The sequence below is a fragment of the Acomys minous genome (assembly GCF_964271855.1).
Source record: "Acomys minous genome assembly, chromosome: 13".
NCBI lineage: Eukaryota > Metazoa > Chordata > Mammalia > Rodentia > Muridae > Acomys > Acomys minous.
This window is the reverse complement of record NC_140495.1, coordinates 32,090,363-32,107,025: the sequence shown is the minus strand read 5'-3', so window position 1 is coordinate 32,107,025 and position 16,663 is coordinate 32,090,363. Positions and strand designations below refer to the sequence as shown.

Here is a 16,663-nt window from a genome sequence, read left to right as displayed (position 1 = left end):
TCCTGACTTTCCCATGATTAGAAGACTAATACTGACTTCAGATCAGAAGCAATAGATGGGCTCTAAAACAGGACTACTCTTGGCAAGTCAGACAGGCAGCTACCCAAGATATCTCATGAGAAACAAAAACAACTTGCTAGTCATTGTGGTCCATTGCTCAGCCGCATAAGCATCACCAGAAGCTTGTTAGAAATGCAAGCATTGAGGCTGGAAATGTAGCTCAGTTGGTAAGAGTGTTTGCCTAGGCCCCATCTCTAACCCAGAAGCCGTCTCCGATTGATAACTGTTGTTTTTTTTTAGCCAATTTTCTCCAACAGAGTCTCACTGAGTATACAAACCACACTTAAGGACAGGCCTCACGCCCAACAGCTGATGGCAACACAAAATTAATTCAATGGCATTTTTTGGAGTTTTCTCTTGTCTCATAATGCTTTGTCTGATCTTATATATTATATTTTCCATTTTTTGTGTCTTTATGGGAGTTCTGTGTGTTCAAATGTATATGCCTCTGAGTCTGTGTATATTTCTTGTGGGTTTTTTTTTTTAATTTGGCTCTTTTTTCTGGGTTTTTTTTTTGTGTGCTTTCTGTTACTGTTGTTGTTTATATGTCTGCTTTCTAATGATATAGAGCAAGAAGGAGTGTGATTTGGGTGGGTGAGGAGGGTAGAAAGGTTGTAGAAGGAGATGGGGAAACCATAATCAGAATATATTGTATGAAAATGTATTTTCAATGAAAAAAAATAGAGAGTGCTCACCTAGCACAAAGCCCTAGATTCAACCTGAACACTATATAAAATCTAGTATGACTGGTGCATGCCTGTAAATTATGTAATCCCAGAATTTAGAGGGCAGGTGCAAGAGAAGTCATCCTTAGCTACATAGACAGTTCAAGGCTAGCCTAGGCTACATGAGATCCTATCTCAAAAAGAAAGAAAGAAAGAAAGAAAGAAAGTTTGTGTTCCACATAGACAGGAACTGTATGACAACCTGTCTTCACCCGTTCCACTGAGGACTGACCCTAAAACCTTACGTAGGGTAGACTAGGCAAGTACTCTGCCACTGGGCTATATCCCCAGGCCCCACAATCTGCATTCTAACAAAAACCTAGGTGTCCCATTAAGTTTTGGGAAGTCCTGGTAAAAGAACAAGCTATCTTGGAGACCCACACCGTCCATGAGCACGTGAAAGGTTCTGATAGTGCCTGTGGCACCTAAACTGTTGAACGGTCATCACCTGGGTACCAGACTCCTGTTACTCATTTTGTTTTGATAAATTCCAGATGTGAGTTTTCCCACCAATGGATAATTGAGGAGAGTGTGAGTCTTTCTCTTCCCCCCAGGCTCTGAAGTCTCCGTGAAAGAAGAGTCTGATGTTGATCAGAACCAGAGCGACGATGGTGACACCGAGGCATCGCCAACCAAATCCCCATCAACACCAAAATCAGTCAAAACCAAAAACTCTTCAGGTACCATTCCCCAGTGTGGAGCTGCAGGTGGGGCCCAGGAGGGAAGAGAGCTGCAGGTCGGATCAAGGGGAGGCACGCTGGTGTTGCCACTGTGTTTGATGGGGGATTCCTGGGGGCAGTGCCTATTCTATTTCGTAAACCCCAGGGATGGGGGATGATGTTGTGGGATGTTAGCTGTAAGGTAAGCCGTGGTCTTCATCTTGTGAAGTCATTCCAACTTCAGGCAGGACTGTGTTGTCTAACCAGTGACCCAGCACCTCGGGCTCTCACATGGAAGATCTCAAGTCAGAAATGTTCCCTGGAATCTCATGTTTCTGTCTGTGTGGTGGGCTCTTTCATCCTTTCAACATGCATGAAGGGAACCTAGTTTGTTCTTATCTTTAAATAAAAGCAAGGCTGGGGTGGAGTTCGGTGGTAGAGTACTTTCCTGACATACTTAAGGGTCTGTGTTCTACCCTACCATCACAGACTGGGGGGAAGTTCTAGAAGATAGGGGCTTTTTCCACTCACATTTCAGACCGACAATCCTGCAGGGGTTTTGAGCATCCCCCTACTTTCTGGTCCCCATAAACACTACTGTACCCACAAGAGGGCTCTGGGACACCTAATTGTGGGAGAGGACTCAGGGACCCTCAGCCACCAGGACAGTCTTCCTGCCTCCCAAAGAAGGAAACTTGCCATTCCCAACTTCTTCCTCCACATGCATGGGGCAGCCCATATCCCAGAATCCCCTGCTACCAGTGCCTGAGAAGAAACCCAGTAAGGAGCCAAGCTTCCCAGCTTTAGAGCAAAGGTGCCCGAGAACTCTGCAGCCCTTGCCTAGTTTCTCAGACACAGCAGTAGATCTCAAAAGAAACCATTTTCAGAAACAAGCATTGAAACCCAGCTCTGAGTGATGCCCATAATCCCATCACTTGAGACCTTTGAGAGTACCTGGTGGTGGTGGCGCACGCCTTTAATACCAGCACTTGGGAGGCAGAGACAGGAGGATCTCTGTGAGTTCGAGGCCAGCCCGGTTTACACAGAGAAACTCTGTCTCAAAACACCAAAGGGGGGGAGGAGAGGGAGGGAGGGAGGGGGAGAGAGAGAGAGAGAGAGAGAGAGAGAGAGAGAGAGAGAGAGAGAGAGAGAGAGGAGATATTTGAGAGTCTGCACCAGGGGAATGAGGCATGCCAAGCCAGCCTGGGCTACAGAGAGAGTTCAAGACAGCCTGGCAACTTACTGAGAGCTGTCTTCAACAAACAGGAAGTTAAGGGAAAAAGGGATGCGATGCTCCCTCAGAGAGGGAGAGATGAAGAGTGAGAGTTGGTCCCGGAAAGAAGGGAAAGACACATCTCAGAAAAAGAAGAGAAGGGGATGGAAGGGAAGAGGAAGGGGAAACAGAGAAGGAAAGGACTGGCTCAGAGTCTTTAAAGTGAGCCCATCTGTCTATCACGGCTCAAAGACTGCTCCTTCACTGTGATGGTATACATTGCTTTCCAGACTCCTACAAAATGAGGCTAATGGGTTCTGGGGTTGCACCTGTGGCTATTTGTCCACATTATTACCAACCAGTAGGTCCCGTGTTTATTTTGTGCTTTCTTCTGTGATCTTTTTCTATGTGCCTTTGGATGTACCCTTACTGTCCAAAGGAGATTCCAGAGGCTCGAAAATTGAAGGAAAATTTCAAACCAGGCAGAGTGACCTCAAGTCCCACCTTGTCCATAACCCTGTTGACATGAATTGTGCACGTCAGGTTTTGAGTGGGTCGTGCATCAGTTGCCGGTACACTGAAAGCACAGGTGCCTCGTGGTGCTTTTCTCAAGTAGGGCTAAGCCTAACAAGGCCAAGAAGATAGTGTTGAGAGCCTCAGAGATAGAGAAAGAGAAAGGTGGCTCCCAGACTTCTAAGCAGCAAGAGACTAGCTGAGCTTCCCTGAGTGGGCCTGGTGCAATGGTGCAGGCTCTCAAGTGTCTCACGTGCTGGGATTACAGGCATCACTCACAGGAATATTGTGGCACCACTCTTACAGGGAAGAAAGCTCCTCCCCCCACACATGCACAAACTACCCCTGGAACCTCTTTTCAGCCCTGGGCTTTTGAGGGTTAGGATGTCGTCCAACTACTGAATGTCTGCCAGCCTAAAGGACTGACTCTCTCTCTCTGTCTCTCTCTCTGTCTCTCTCTCTGTCTCTCTCTCTCTCTCTCTCTCTCTCTCTCTCTCTCTCTCTCTCTCTCTCCCTCCCTCCCACCCTCCCTCCCTCTTTCCCTCCTCACAGAGTTCCCACTCTTTAACTACAACAATGGAGTCGTGATGACCTCATGTCGGGACCTGGACAGTAACCGCAGCGCCCTCTCAGCGGCCTCTGCCTTTGCCATAGCAACTGCGGGAGCCAATGAGGGCACCCCAAACAAGGAGAAGTATCGCAGGATGTCTTTGGCCAGCACAGGTGTGTGTGTGCATCTCTGCTTATGTGTACTCCTCTTCTCCATGGTCCTGAGGCAGGGGTGACAGCCACAGGCATGAGGTCTACCCTTCCTCAGGTGTTTGGTGCACATTGCAGATGCCACAGTGGGTCCTCCTACGGTGCCCCCGGAGAGCTCCCTGCTCCAGCAAGCTATCCTCACTGACTGGATGTGAAGCCTTGCTTTCCTTTGTTTGCCCTGTTGGCTCTTCCTGTCATGGAGGCTGGGATGGAGCCCCTCTTTCTGCACACCCACACCTGCAGTCAGGGCAACTCTGTTTAGGACACACCCTGTTCTGCACCCTTCCTTCCTGCTTTTCACTAGCAAAGGGGTAAAGTCTTAGCTGTTTTGCTTGTCAACTCCTAGAAGGGCAGCCTTAGCTTATCTAACACACACACACACACAAACACACACACACACACACACACACACACAAACAAACACACACACACACATACACACACACACACACACACACACACACACACACACAAACAAACACACACACACACATACACACACACACACACACACACACACACACACACACACACACACACCTCGATTTACCCTCCCCTCCATCCAGTTTGAACTGCGACTATCCACTTCATCCCTTTCTTCCTGCAGGCCCCACCAGTGCTGTTCTGCCATCCTGGAGCCCCCTCCTCCCTAGCCAGTCCCCTTTGGTCCTTGGTCAAATTCTACTCACGGCAAAGAACGTCAATCGAGATAGCCCTCGGCATCCTTCCTCTCACCACCCGCTCCCACAGCAACGGTTCCACACCAAAGGTTAGACGTGGGATCCCGGAGAGTTCTGGTCTTGGGTACCCTGTATAATCTTAGGGGAAGCTTCCAGCACCTTCTAGGTGGAGCAAGTGTGGCAGAGGCTGGGTATTGAAGTACTGTATCCCCTGAGGCTTCATGACGTCTCACTTGGTCTGAATCCGGTTAAGGGGTTTTCCTCCAAGGCCCTCAAATGAACCATATCATTCTAAGCAAGCTCTACTTCCTGTCCTTGGGGCTGGAGAGATGGCTCAAAGGTTAAGAGCACTGATTGCTCTTCCAGGGTCCTGAGTTCAATTCCCAGCAATCACGGGGGTGGCGCTCACAACCATCTATAATGAGATCTGTTGCCTCTTCTGGCAGGCAGGCACATATACAGGCAGAACATTGTATACATAGTAAATAAATGTTTTAGAAAGAAAGAAAGAAAGAAAAGCACTTCCTGTCCTTCTCTCCCTCCACCACTAGCACTGCCAGGGTTCCCGGCTGACCAGAGAAATGGCGACAAGGAGTTTGTGATCCGCAGAGCTGCCACCAACCGTGTGCTGAATGTGCTCCGCCACTGGGTCTCCAAGCACTCTCAGGTGGGTGGGCTCTGCTCCAGAGCAATTGCCTCCCAGGGGTAACAGACAGTGGGTCGCCAGGAGGATGGGAACTCCGTTTTCCCAGAAGGACCTGCTCAAATTACCCAGGGAAGATAAGCAAGGACAGTCCAAGAAGGCAAAGGGGCTCTGTTTGGCCACTTGTCTCCGGGTAGAGGGCAGGTAGGCTTTGGGCCTCCCTGATTGATGGATACAAGAGCTGAGGGGTGGTCTTGGTCTTGTCTCAGGGCCCTGTGCCTAGGAGGCTTGAGGCCCCACTTGTGGCCTTCCAGGAGGTTGTGACAAGATCAGGAAAGCAGGGGAGCCACCGTGGGCAGAGACAAAAAAAACTCCCTCCTTCAGGCTAACCCCAGCATACGGCGGGCAAGTTTGGTAATTATAGCCAGAGCCACTCACCCATCCTCCCACAGGACTTTGAAAGTAACAGTAAGCTCAAAAGCAAGGTGATCAGCTTCCTGGAGGAGGTCATGCATGACCCAGAGCTTCTGACACAGGAGCGGAAGGCAGCGGCCAACGTCATCCGGTAAGAACAGCTTAGGATGACAGGGCAGAGCCCTGTCCCTCCATAGTAGCCAGCCTGGGCAGAAAGTGTATCGGGGTAGATGTAAGCCCCCAGACAACTCAGGGCCCAGGTCCCTAACTCTACACCCAAGCTTGGGGTGGGAGCTCTATGTACTTAACTCTCTCTTCTCCTCACCCCTCAAGACTCACTCTAGTTAGCTTGACCACATCCCCCCCCACACACACTTACTTCTCTCTCATCACAGTCTCACCTGGGGCTCTTAGGCTTCCATTCTACTGTGTCACCTTATCTCTGATCAAGCCACACCTGAGGAGCATCCCAGCTAGAAACGTCTCCTGTCCACTCTGGTCCTCCCAGTCTGACAATACTTCACCGTGTGTACCCCATCATTCCATGTGCACACAGAAGTGGCTGCCACAGGCCCAGCCTGACCTCAGAGGTCCCTGACTATGCCTCTCTGGGTCTAGGCATATGCGTACACAATGTAGGAACCTCAGGCTAACGGAGGGGCCCTTTCCCAGACAGAGGGATCAGGAATAAGTCGGTAAAAGCAGAGGGGGATGAGGGGCGGGAGCAGAGAGAGGCAGTGCCTCTCGGTAAGGGCAGTAAGCAAGGATCAGGAGGTGTGGAAGACGGGCTACATAGGGGAGCTCTACCAGAGAGGTGTGCTGGGACTCACGTGCTTTCGTCTCCCTAGGACTCTGACCCAGGAGGACCCAGGTGACAATCAGATCACACTAGAAGAGATCACACAGATGGTGAGCAGGATGCCCATCTCACTTGATCACCAAGGCAACAGCCTCCACAACTCTCATTGCTCCATGACCCCCTGACCGATCAGGGTCGTCACCTGAATCCGTTTCCCGTGGCTTTGTGACTAAGTGCCACAAACTAAGCAGTGTGTTCCTCACCCATGTCCTGTGTGTGCCGGGCTGTACACCCACCCCACCCCACCCCCACCACTGGGACCCTTCTTTGTGTCTGCCAGCTGCTGGTAGCCCAGTATGCCTTTAGCTCCTGGCCATATCACTCCAGTTCCTGGGTCCATGGTCCCGGAGCCATTTGCTCTTGTGTCCTTGTGTTGTCTTCCTTCCCAGTGTGTGTCTGTGAACCCTGTATCCATATTTCCTGTCTTCCAGGATAATCAGTCATGTTGACCCACCCTACTGGCCTCATTGTAAATTCACTACATTGGGAAAGATCCTAGACAAGCACCAGGGTACTAGGAAATTGCTCCTTTATTGAAGAGCAAAATCAAACTAGTAACCCTGCCACTTTTCTTCATCCACTGTGCATCCTCGTCTCCCTTATCCCCACCCCTACCCCCCATTGCTCTGTCACACTTCTCAACGAGGATCCTCTGATGGATGCCTATGCGCTGGACCACGTTCAGATTCTGAAGGACCCCAGATCCTCTTGTCAGGGATGCTGCACGTTTGCATCATTACCTCCATTTTACAAATGAGGCAACTGAGGCACGGAGATCTAAAATCACTCACTCAGAGGTGTGAGTGGGAAGCGGTAGGCGTGCAAAGTTGCTCACACTCGGGTGCAGCTGACCCCAGAGAAAAAAACTCAACCCCTATGCCACACCACCTCATCCTGAGGAGTCACGGTGTGCTCACTGAACCTGCCCTGAAATGACAAGAGCTGTGCAAGAGCTGTGCTCTCCAGGAAACAGCATGAGCTAGCCCCCCCGCCCCTCTGTGTTCCATGTGCCCTAAGGGAACAATGACCTCGCCTACTGCCACCGCTTGACTAGAACACTCAGAATGCCTTTGTGAATCATTCCAAAGCTCCTGACCACTGAATTATGACAGTTGGAGAGGCTCAAGACAGACTCACTGTAACCTTCCCCAGAAGTGGACTCAGTGTCACCACAGCTCAGCTCCAGGCTAGTCAGTGACCGCTAGTGTGTTAGCAGCATCCAGTGTAATGACCTGGGGCTCTGGACTCTGTCTCCTCTCCCTTCTCTTCACTCACCATCCATGAAGCACAGTACCCTGCCCACATTCTGTCCCTGAATGGCTGGTGCTCCCTGGAGCCCACACAGCCCCCACCCACCCACCCACCCCCACCTCCACCAAGGCAGGGAAGCTGGTAGCATCCAGACACTACTCGTTGCAGACTGATTCTCTAGGTCCAGGATGCTGAAATAGCCTTCCCCACCACGTCCACAGTACAGAATGCCAGGTGCTCCTGTTTGCCAACAGGGCCGGGCTGGAATGTGTATACTTCATGAGTACAAGGACCCATTCCTTTTGTAAGTGTCCTGGGCTCTTCTAGAACAAAAGGTCATTGAACCCATTTCTGCCCACCTCAATCCCTAACAGGTAGCTCAAAGCCTTTGAATGACAGGTCCAGCTTAACAGAGGCCAGTGGCCTCAATGGGCAGGAGAAAGCGGGCTTGCTACATTATTTCTCACAAGCCTTCTGGAAGGTGACAGATTTTCTTACTCTGACTTCTCCTTCCAAAGCCACTTCATCCCTGGGCAAAAATCAAAAGCAAGGAGATAGCTACCTGCACCTATAAAGTGCGTAGAGCCACTGGGCCACTGGGCCACTGGGCCACTGGGCCACTGAGCCACTGGGCCACACCCCAGCCTGGCCTCCTGGATTCCTCTGTGAGCCCCACCCTCCAAGACTCAGCCCTGAAACATCCGCAAAGGCCCCTCAGGAGTGACTATAGCTGAGCTGTCTGCCTTCAAAGGGTCCATCCCCAAGAACACACAGGAGAAATGTCACTACAGGGGGCTTGCCCTACAACCCAGCCACTCAGAGCCCTTCATGCCCCTGTGCCCACATCTCCTTTGCCTACCTAAGAACTTGTCCTCCCCAAAGGCATTGTGCCCCCCACACCCACACTCCTGCACCTGGCCTTCTGTTCTCTGCCTTGGTGACTCTGCCAGGAAACATCCATGACTGATCTGCTACCGCACAGAACCAGTTGTCCCATGGGGTCCCCGCTGTGTGAACCCCCTGAGCCTGGACTGTGTCTGCACATCTGCCTGTCGCCCATGTCTGCCACGAGCCTGGCAATACAGGCCTCACCGATTGCAGAAGAAATGGTGGGGGGGGGGGAGGGAGGGCAGCAGCAGAACACTCAGCCTCAAGCAATGCCATGTTCCTAAGAGGGGGTGGACCCCACTTCCCTTTGGTTCTGTGCAGATGGGCCACTTGGGCACTCAGCCAGCTGTCTGGGTGAGGTGGACAGATCCTGCGTGGTTGGCAGGCCCGTCTAACTTATAGGCCTTCCCTCTACTCTTGTATGACCCAGCTGGCCTCAAGGTGCAAGAAACCTTCAATATGGCTCACCCCTCATTGAACACAGGCTCCTCCCACCACCAGCACAGCGGTTCTCTCCTCTCCCCGCCACCCCTAGCTCCCACATCCAGCAGACCTAAGGCTTTCCTGCACTCCTGAGCACATCCGCCTTCCTGCATCCACCGTCAGCTAACTCCTGCGATGAGGACCCCTGTCCCTGGCTAATGTTTCCCTAACGGTGCTTCCTGGTCAAGGAGACCCAAGAGACAGATAATCTTAAAGGTAGTATCCACCAGTGAGCCTCATAAGTCAGGGACGTGGTAGCTGAGGACTGAACCAGGCAGCTGTCTTCTGCTCACGAGACAGGAACCCTGCCATAGGCAGGAATCACACCCAGGAACCCACACCCGCTAATGAGTCTCAAAGAAAAAATGTGTTGAACCCACCCAGGACCAAAGCCCAGAGGAACGTGGTCCATCACAGCCTGGGTCAGATACCTGAGCTTGCATGCCAGCCAGCCTATTGCCTTCTGAGAAGCTTGGGGAGTCTTTAGCCTCCTTCTGACATATGTAATGGTAGGTGGCCACCTCCAGGGAGAGTCCTCTGGAAAGAGAACACACACACACACACACATACACACACACACACACACACACACACACACACACACACACACACACACGGTGCAATGAGCTTCCTCATTGTTATTCCATTCACCCACCAAAACCAAGAGAAGAAGCCCCTCAGGGAAGTACCAAAAGCCCAGACCCATCACCTCCTAGGCCTGACTCTGACCTTGCCTTCTCAGGCAGAGGGCATGAAGGCTGAGCCGTTCGAGAACCACTCAGCCCTGGAGATAGCAGAGCAGCTGACCCTGCTGGATCACCTTGTCTTCAAGAAGATTCCTTATGAGTAAGTGGATACGGCTGCCATCTTGTCTCCCTTCTCAGCACGTCTCTGACTCTAGCTATGTGAACTCTCCAAAACTTGGAAAGAACTCTCCTCTCCTGCTGTTTTTTACCTATCACCTGCAAGTGTAGCCCCACCCCCACCCCATGCACACACTTTTCTAGAAGTGTCTCTCTCATTCAGAATCTTCTTTCTATGGGTACAGAAAAAAATCTATGTTTATTTGAACACAGGCATAAGTGTGTGTGTGTGTGTGTGTGTGTGTGTGTGTGTGTGTGTGTGTGTGTGTGTGTTTGTGTGCTTATGAACCCTAGGAACACATTTTGGAAATGGCTCCAGACTTTGATGAAACCTCAGGCCCACTGCTGTCTGCCCTGCCCTGTCGTTAGACACCCTGGTATTCCCTGTAATTACACAGTTTTATGTCTCTCTCTTCATCTACTAACCGACAGGCATCTGTGAACACTGTTCGTGTCCTTAGCAATGTATTCTAAGTTAAAAATGGTTTTCTGTTTTCAATCTGTTTTTAAAGCTGAACTAAGCATCCTCCCAACTAAGGCATTTCTCTGAATTTCCAATAATTATTGCATAACAGCTTCCCAACATTGGAGGTCACCATGTGTGAGGCCACACATCATCGGGGCATTTCATGCTTTTAGTTTGCCTTCTTCCAGAGGCATGTTCGCCACCCCCACAGACATGAGCACAGCCTCACCTGATGATAGGGTTGGCCTGAAGACCTATGAACCCCCAGGATGCAGAACAGTTCCACTCCTGCCTCCATCCCGTAGCAAGAGTAGGATGTATGTTCACAGGCATCACCTCCCCACAGCTGCACCAGCCCGTGGGAACCTCACCTAAGCACCTCAACTGATCACTTAGTAGCATGGGCAGTCTATGGCTTCCCCACTAGGTCCCCTGGGCCAAAACACACTGCTTGGGGCTGGTTTGTGGTTCTTTCCTCCTCTTATGCCCCACCAGTTTTGTTTAGCATTGGGGAATTGAACCCAGGGCCTTGTGCATGCTAGGCACATGCTCTACCCACCCACCCCCCAAGCCCCTTTTGTAGCCATCTTTCTCCTCTATTCTGATGACCAGCTACCACAAAGTGGCTACAATGTAGAAACAAAATCCATAGCAAAGTCTGGTATGCCTCTACGCTTTCACAGCAGGGCTCAGCCATCTCCTACCCCGTTTCCCTTCAGTCTCATGATGGCCTCCCATCTCACAGATGAGGAAAGGACCCCAAGACACAAAGCACCTGTCTGGAAGCACCCCCCCCCAATGAAACAGTGCAGCACAGAGCTGGGCTTGGGGTCAAGGTTCCCTCCTCTCTGCACTTCTGCGGAGGGCGGCACCCCTACAAACGATTACCTCGAAAATCAAAGAAGTGACCCAACACTGAGTGAGCAAGGCAGAACTAATTACACCTGCTCAGGGTTGCCCTTTCCTCCCTGCAGGGAGTTCTTTGGACAGGGCTGGATGAAGGTGGAGAAGAATGAAAGGACGCCTTACATCATAAAAACCACCAAGCATTTCAACGACGTAAGTATGCGTGTGTGCGCACAGCCTTTCTGCCAGGCTTTCCATCCGCAGGACCACCAGAGGGCTGAGTGGAGGGCAGGCTGGCGCCATCCCACCTCCTACACTCCCCGCCCCCAGCTATGTAGCCAGGGCCAACTTGCTTCCCTTCAGTCTCAGTTTCTTCACCTGTTAACCAGATACCTGGGAGAGAGAGGGCCATGTGACAATCAGCCGGGACATTCATGCAGAGCCATCTGCCAGCAATGGCTGCTCAGGAGCCTCCTCAGGCCTGTGGCCACCACAAAGAGCTCCTCCTCAGATTAGGGTCACAGCAGACCAGTAGCAGGAAGAATGGGAAGGAGGAAAAGCTGGGCAGAAGAGTCCCAAAGCATTCTTGATGTGTTTCTGATTTTCTTACCTCATCTCGGCCTTAGGAACAAGCAAAATTAGTCTGGAAAAGGCAGACAACTTCCCTTGGATAAGAGCATTATCCAAACCCTTCTGATTTCCCAAAATGTTGTCTAGCAGTGTCATCTACCGTAGACATGATGGTGTGATGTCCTAGCCACACATTGCCTTCCGTGGTTGGTAAAATGGCTCCACATGTTAGCACTGCAGAGTCTAGAAGCCTCAGAGCCTCTGTTAACAAGGCTGGCTTGAGACAAGGGCTTGAGGCCGCCCTGGACAGGATTGGGATAGTCTTGCACATCCCTACCTCCCAGTACTCCCTTCACCTTAGCTCTCCTGGAAAATGGTGAAGAGGGGCCCAAACACAAAAGCAGAAAATTGAGCCTGTGTGTGTGACAAAAAAAGGGCTTGAGCTGACTCTGATTAGGGCACTAGGATCAGACTGGTGCATCACACACACATACACACACACACACACACACACACACACACACACATGCATACTCACACATGGACACATGCACTCACACAAATGCACTTGTGCAGTCACATATGCACCTACATGCGCACACATGCACGTGCACACGCGCACACACACACACACACACACACACACACACACACACACACACACACAGGCACGTAGGCATCAATGTTCCCAGGATGTCTCCCTAGATAATTGGGAGCAGAACAAGCTTCAGAGTCTTCTGGGGAAGACATGTGGCTACCAGAGGTGCTTGCAAAGTTCTTTACTAAAAGTGGCCTCTAATGTTTCCCGTAACTGCCTAGCACTCGGCTCTGTGTGTATGGAAATCTTATTTACAGCTTACATCACCCCTAGGAGGTGGAGGCTCCTCTCATATTCAAGATCCTGAGATGCAGAGGTTCTCGGAGGGTCTTCTGATTGGCATGCAGCAGCACATGTGTCTTCCTTTGCTGCACAATGGAAGATGACTATGTGAAAATGAAAAAAAAAAAATACCCCTGTGCAGACAACTAATAATTTCAGGAGGCTGAGACAGGAGGGTTACAAGTTCAAGACCAACCAAGGCTATATAGCAATATCTCATCTCAAAAACCAAAAGGGTGGGGATGTAGCTCAGTGCTGGAGTGGCTAATTAGTATATGCAAGGCGCTGAGTCTCTCCCAGCAGTTTCCTCACATGGTTCTCCCATCTGTAGCCACAGGACTTGTCTCCTCCTAGCTTTGTGCCAGCCCTGAGAGCATTTGCACACAGTGTCTTCATCCTCTCAGTTTAACTAATATAAGCAAAAAGTCTTCTGTGATCGGAGGTGGGAACACATTATGTCAGTTACCCTGACTGCCTGGCCACAGAGAGCACCACATATCAACCCTAGCAAAAATGGGCCCCTGATAAACATCATCCAGGATGCCCTGTCATCCAAGAAGAAATGAGGAAGGCACAGTCTTGTACTGCCAGGGAGGGAGGCGCCTCCTGGCCCTGGCACTATGCACACCCAGGATGGAGTAAGCACAAGCAAGGAACAGGATGTGTATTCATTGCTGCTGTGTGGTAGGCACTGTGGGACGAACTTCCTGTCTCATATAACCCATGGCACTGACTCTATAGAGGAAGAAACTGAAACTGAAAGAGATTAAATGGCACTGTTCCTATGACACAGTAGAAGAGTCCCCCCATTTGAACCCACGCACTCCTCTGGAGGTTGCCCTTGTGACTGTTTGGCACTTGGCATCTCTGTTCACACCCATTATGCTGTTCAGACACAGAATGTGTGCCTCTGTGGAATATCTTAATCTCTTACATGGCTCAGCCTTCTATTATCTAGCCGTTGGCCTCTAATGTCTTTGTCCTATTGGTTGGCACTTGCTGGGGTCTCCAGCACTCAGACCAGACTTGAGTGGGACAGGCATGTAGCCAGGGTGCAAAACAGCAGGAGCCATCCAGCCTCAGCACTTGCACCCCGGTGCCTCAGTCACCCCAGCACTCTCCAGAACAACGTTCAATGGAGAAGGAGACAGCGTGTCTTTTCTGGTGCAGTCTATGGCCAGACAGTCAGGATAACTGACATAATGTTATCCTGAATTAGTTAAATGCAGAAAAAAACTTTTAATCTTCTCCTATGTAAGAGGGGATAAAATTAGAAAAAAAATCCCTTTCTATTCCTTGAATGCCAATAATTTTTATCATGAATGGATGACTTTTACTTTTTTTCTTATTTATTTTTAATGTGTATGTGTGTGTGCCTGGGTATATTTATGTGTGCCACCTGCATGAAGATGCCCACAGAGGCCAGAGAGGGCATCAGATCCTCTAGATTTCTGTCAGCAACATGACATGGGTGCTGGGAACTGAACCCAAATTCTCTGCAAGAGCTTCAGGAGCTTTTAACCATTGACTCATCTCTGCAAAGCATAAACTGACTTTTATTCAGTGTTCTACAGCTGCTAAGATGGTCATATGGTTCTTCCTTCCTTTAATCTATCGATATGACAAATTTAAGAATTCATAGTTTTTTTAATCTTGAAAGATCCTGTGTCTTGGGTACAAACTCTCCTCAGCCATGGAAAGTGAAGAGCTGGGTGCCTGATTTTAGGTTTTTATTCCAGTGTTCTTTTTTTTTAAGATTATTTATTTATTTATTTATTTATTTATTTATTTAATGTATATGAGTGCTCTGTGTGCATGTAGGTTTGCACACCAGAAGAGGGCATCAGATCCTAATGTAGACAGTTGTGAGCCACCATGTGATTGCTGGGAATTGAACTAAGGACCTCTGGAAGGGCAGACCGTGCTCTTAACCACTGAGCCATCTCTGTAGCCCTATTTCATTGTTTTCTATATGGAAAGATATTTTAACTACTTCAATTTAATTAGTAGAAAGAACACACACACACAGTTTTGTTTGCTATCATCCCCACCCCCAACTGCAATCGTTTTCCTTAAGTACACACTAAAGTTCAGCATCCCAGGTGGCAAGATGTATCAGTGAGAAAACCTGCTGCCAAGGCTGATAACCCGAGTTCCATATCTGAAACCCACCTGGTGGGAGGAGAAAACCAAACCCCTCAAGTTGTCCTCACATGCACTGCAGAAGACACAACCCACCCTCCTGCATGCACACATGCACACGAAAATAAACAAGTGAGAAAAAAAATTCAAGTTCAACATCCCTTGTTGGCATCCATGCCATAGCAACTGCTTTAGAGAAGGTTTCTTGTGCTTCTTTTTTTGTTTGTTTTATTTTGCTTTTCAAGACAGGGTTTCTCTGTGTGGCTTTGGCTGTCCTGAACTTGCTTTGTAGACCAGGCTGACCTTGAACTCACAGAGATCCACCTGCCTCTGCCTCCCCAGTGCTGGAATTAAAGGCATGGACCATGTAGTTGCCTCTTAACACCTTCATTTTTTTGTTCAAAAATAAGTCCTTTTTTTTAACCTTTTAAATTAATTTTTACTAGCATACAGAGAAGTGTATTTCATTGTGATGCTTTCATACATATATATTTATGTATTATTATACTTTCAATTTTAAAATATTATAGATTTAAGGGCACCGTGCAGGGAAGTGGCTGTTCCCTGACTCCCCAGCTCCATGCAACTGTAGTTCCCTGATGTTCGGGTCCAGCTTCCACTTAACCACTCCAGTTCTAACTCACATGTGATTTGTTTGGGTGAATATGGTTGTCGGTGGGGTGTGGGATTCCACGGAGGTCTGGTTTCCTGCATATATGAGACCAAGTCTGTGTCCTGCTCCAGAAGGGAGCTTGATAGGAAGTTCCCTCAGAACCAGGCTTGCCATGCTGTTTGTTCTTCCAGTGAGCTCTAGGACCACTCCATCAAGTGTCAAAGCAATGTCCACCGGATGCTCAGCTGGTTTACACTGACCTCCTGGGTTAGTTATGAAAGCATGGTACTTACAGGACCATTTGGCGATATGATCTCTTCCCACATTATTCAAACCTTTTACATCCTTTGCTAACCTTTTTCTCCCATGCCACATCCTACGCTGTTCTTATTAACTTAGATTCCAAGGCAATTCGCAGGCCTCTTGTTATTTGGGTGGTAAAACCTTTGTCATTACTTTGCTTGTTTGTTTTCATTTTATTTTACTGAGGTAAGACCTTAGTATGTCTCAAGCTGGACTCAAACTTGGGGTCCTCCTGCCTTTAGCTCCCAAGTGCTGGGGGTAACAGGTGCATGCCACCACATTCAGCTGCACTGTAATTTTAAATAGATCATCACTAATTCCTAGGAAAAATATCTCCTTTTTATATTATGCTTATTTATATTAAGCATTTGTTCTGATAGTTTTCCAGTTCACTGTTTGAAATAAGAAATTGTATCTGCAATAATAATTTATTATCATTCACGATATTTATTCCTTTTACTTTTCCCCTATCTTATTGCATTGGCTTAAAGATCAGTAACTTGATTGCTTCAGAAATTATCCGAAATGAGGACATCAATGCAAGGGTGAGCGCCATTGAGAAGTGGGTGGCTGTGGCCGACATTTGCCGCTGCCTACACAACTACAATGCCGTGCTAGAGATCACCTCCTCCATGAACCGCAGCGCAATCTTCCGACTCAAGAAGACATGGCTCAAAGTTTCTAAGCAGGTGCGGGCAGGAAGCTGGCACTGCTGCCAGATGGACCTGGGCTGGGATTGGGAGCGGGGAGACCAGGATCCGTGGGTGTGAACAAAGGACCAAGCTGACGATCCACATTTCCAGGAAGATGCTGTCAGTTAGGACCAGACGTCA

The 16,663-nt window shown here is 49.3% G+C and overlaps 1 protein-coding gene across 3 annotated transcripts in view; it reads left to right on the top strand.

The window, feature by feature from the left end:
* The window catches only part of RASGRF1 (Ras protein specific guanine nucleotide releasing factor 1), a 106,804-nt gene that overhangs the window by 74,243 nt on the left and 15,898 nt on the right, over window positions 1-16,663 (top strand). For all 3 annotated transcript variants that reach the window (XM_084752248.1, XM_084752247.1, XM_084752249.1), the window contains exons 16-24: window positions 1,340-1,465; window positions 3,723-3,893; window positions 4,537-4,698; window positions 5,161-5,276; window positions 5,705-5,817; window positions 6,515-6,575; window positions 9,890-9,993; window positions 11,451-11,535; window positions 16,322-16,519. In XM_084752248.1, the coding sequence (XP_084608374.1) occupies window positions 1,340-1,465; window positions 3,723-3,893; window positions 4,537-4,698; window positions 5,161-5,276; window positions 5,705-5,817; window positions 6,515-6,575; window positions 9,890-9,993; window positions 11,451-11,535; window positions 16,322-16,519 (1,136 nt within the window). The remainder of the gene's footprint in view (window positions 1-1,339; window positions 1,466-3,722; window positions 3,894-4,536; window positions 4,699-5,160; window positions 5,277-5,704; window positions 5,818-6,514; window positions 6,576-9,889; window positions 9,994-11,450; window positions 11,536-16,321; window positions 16,520-16,663) is intronic.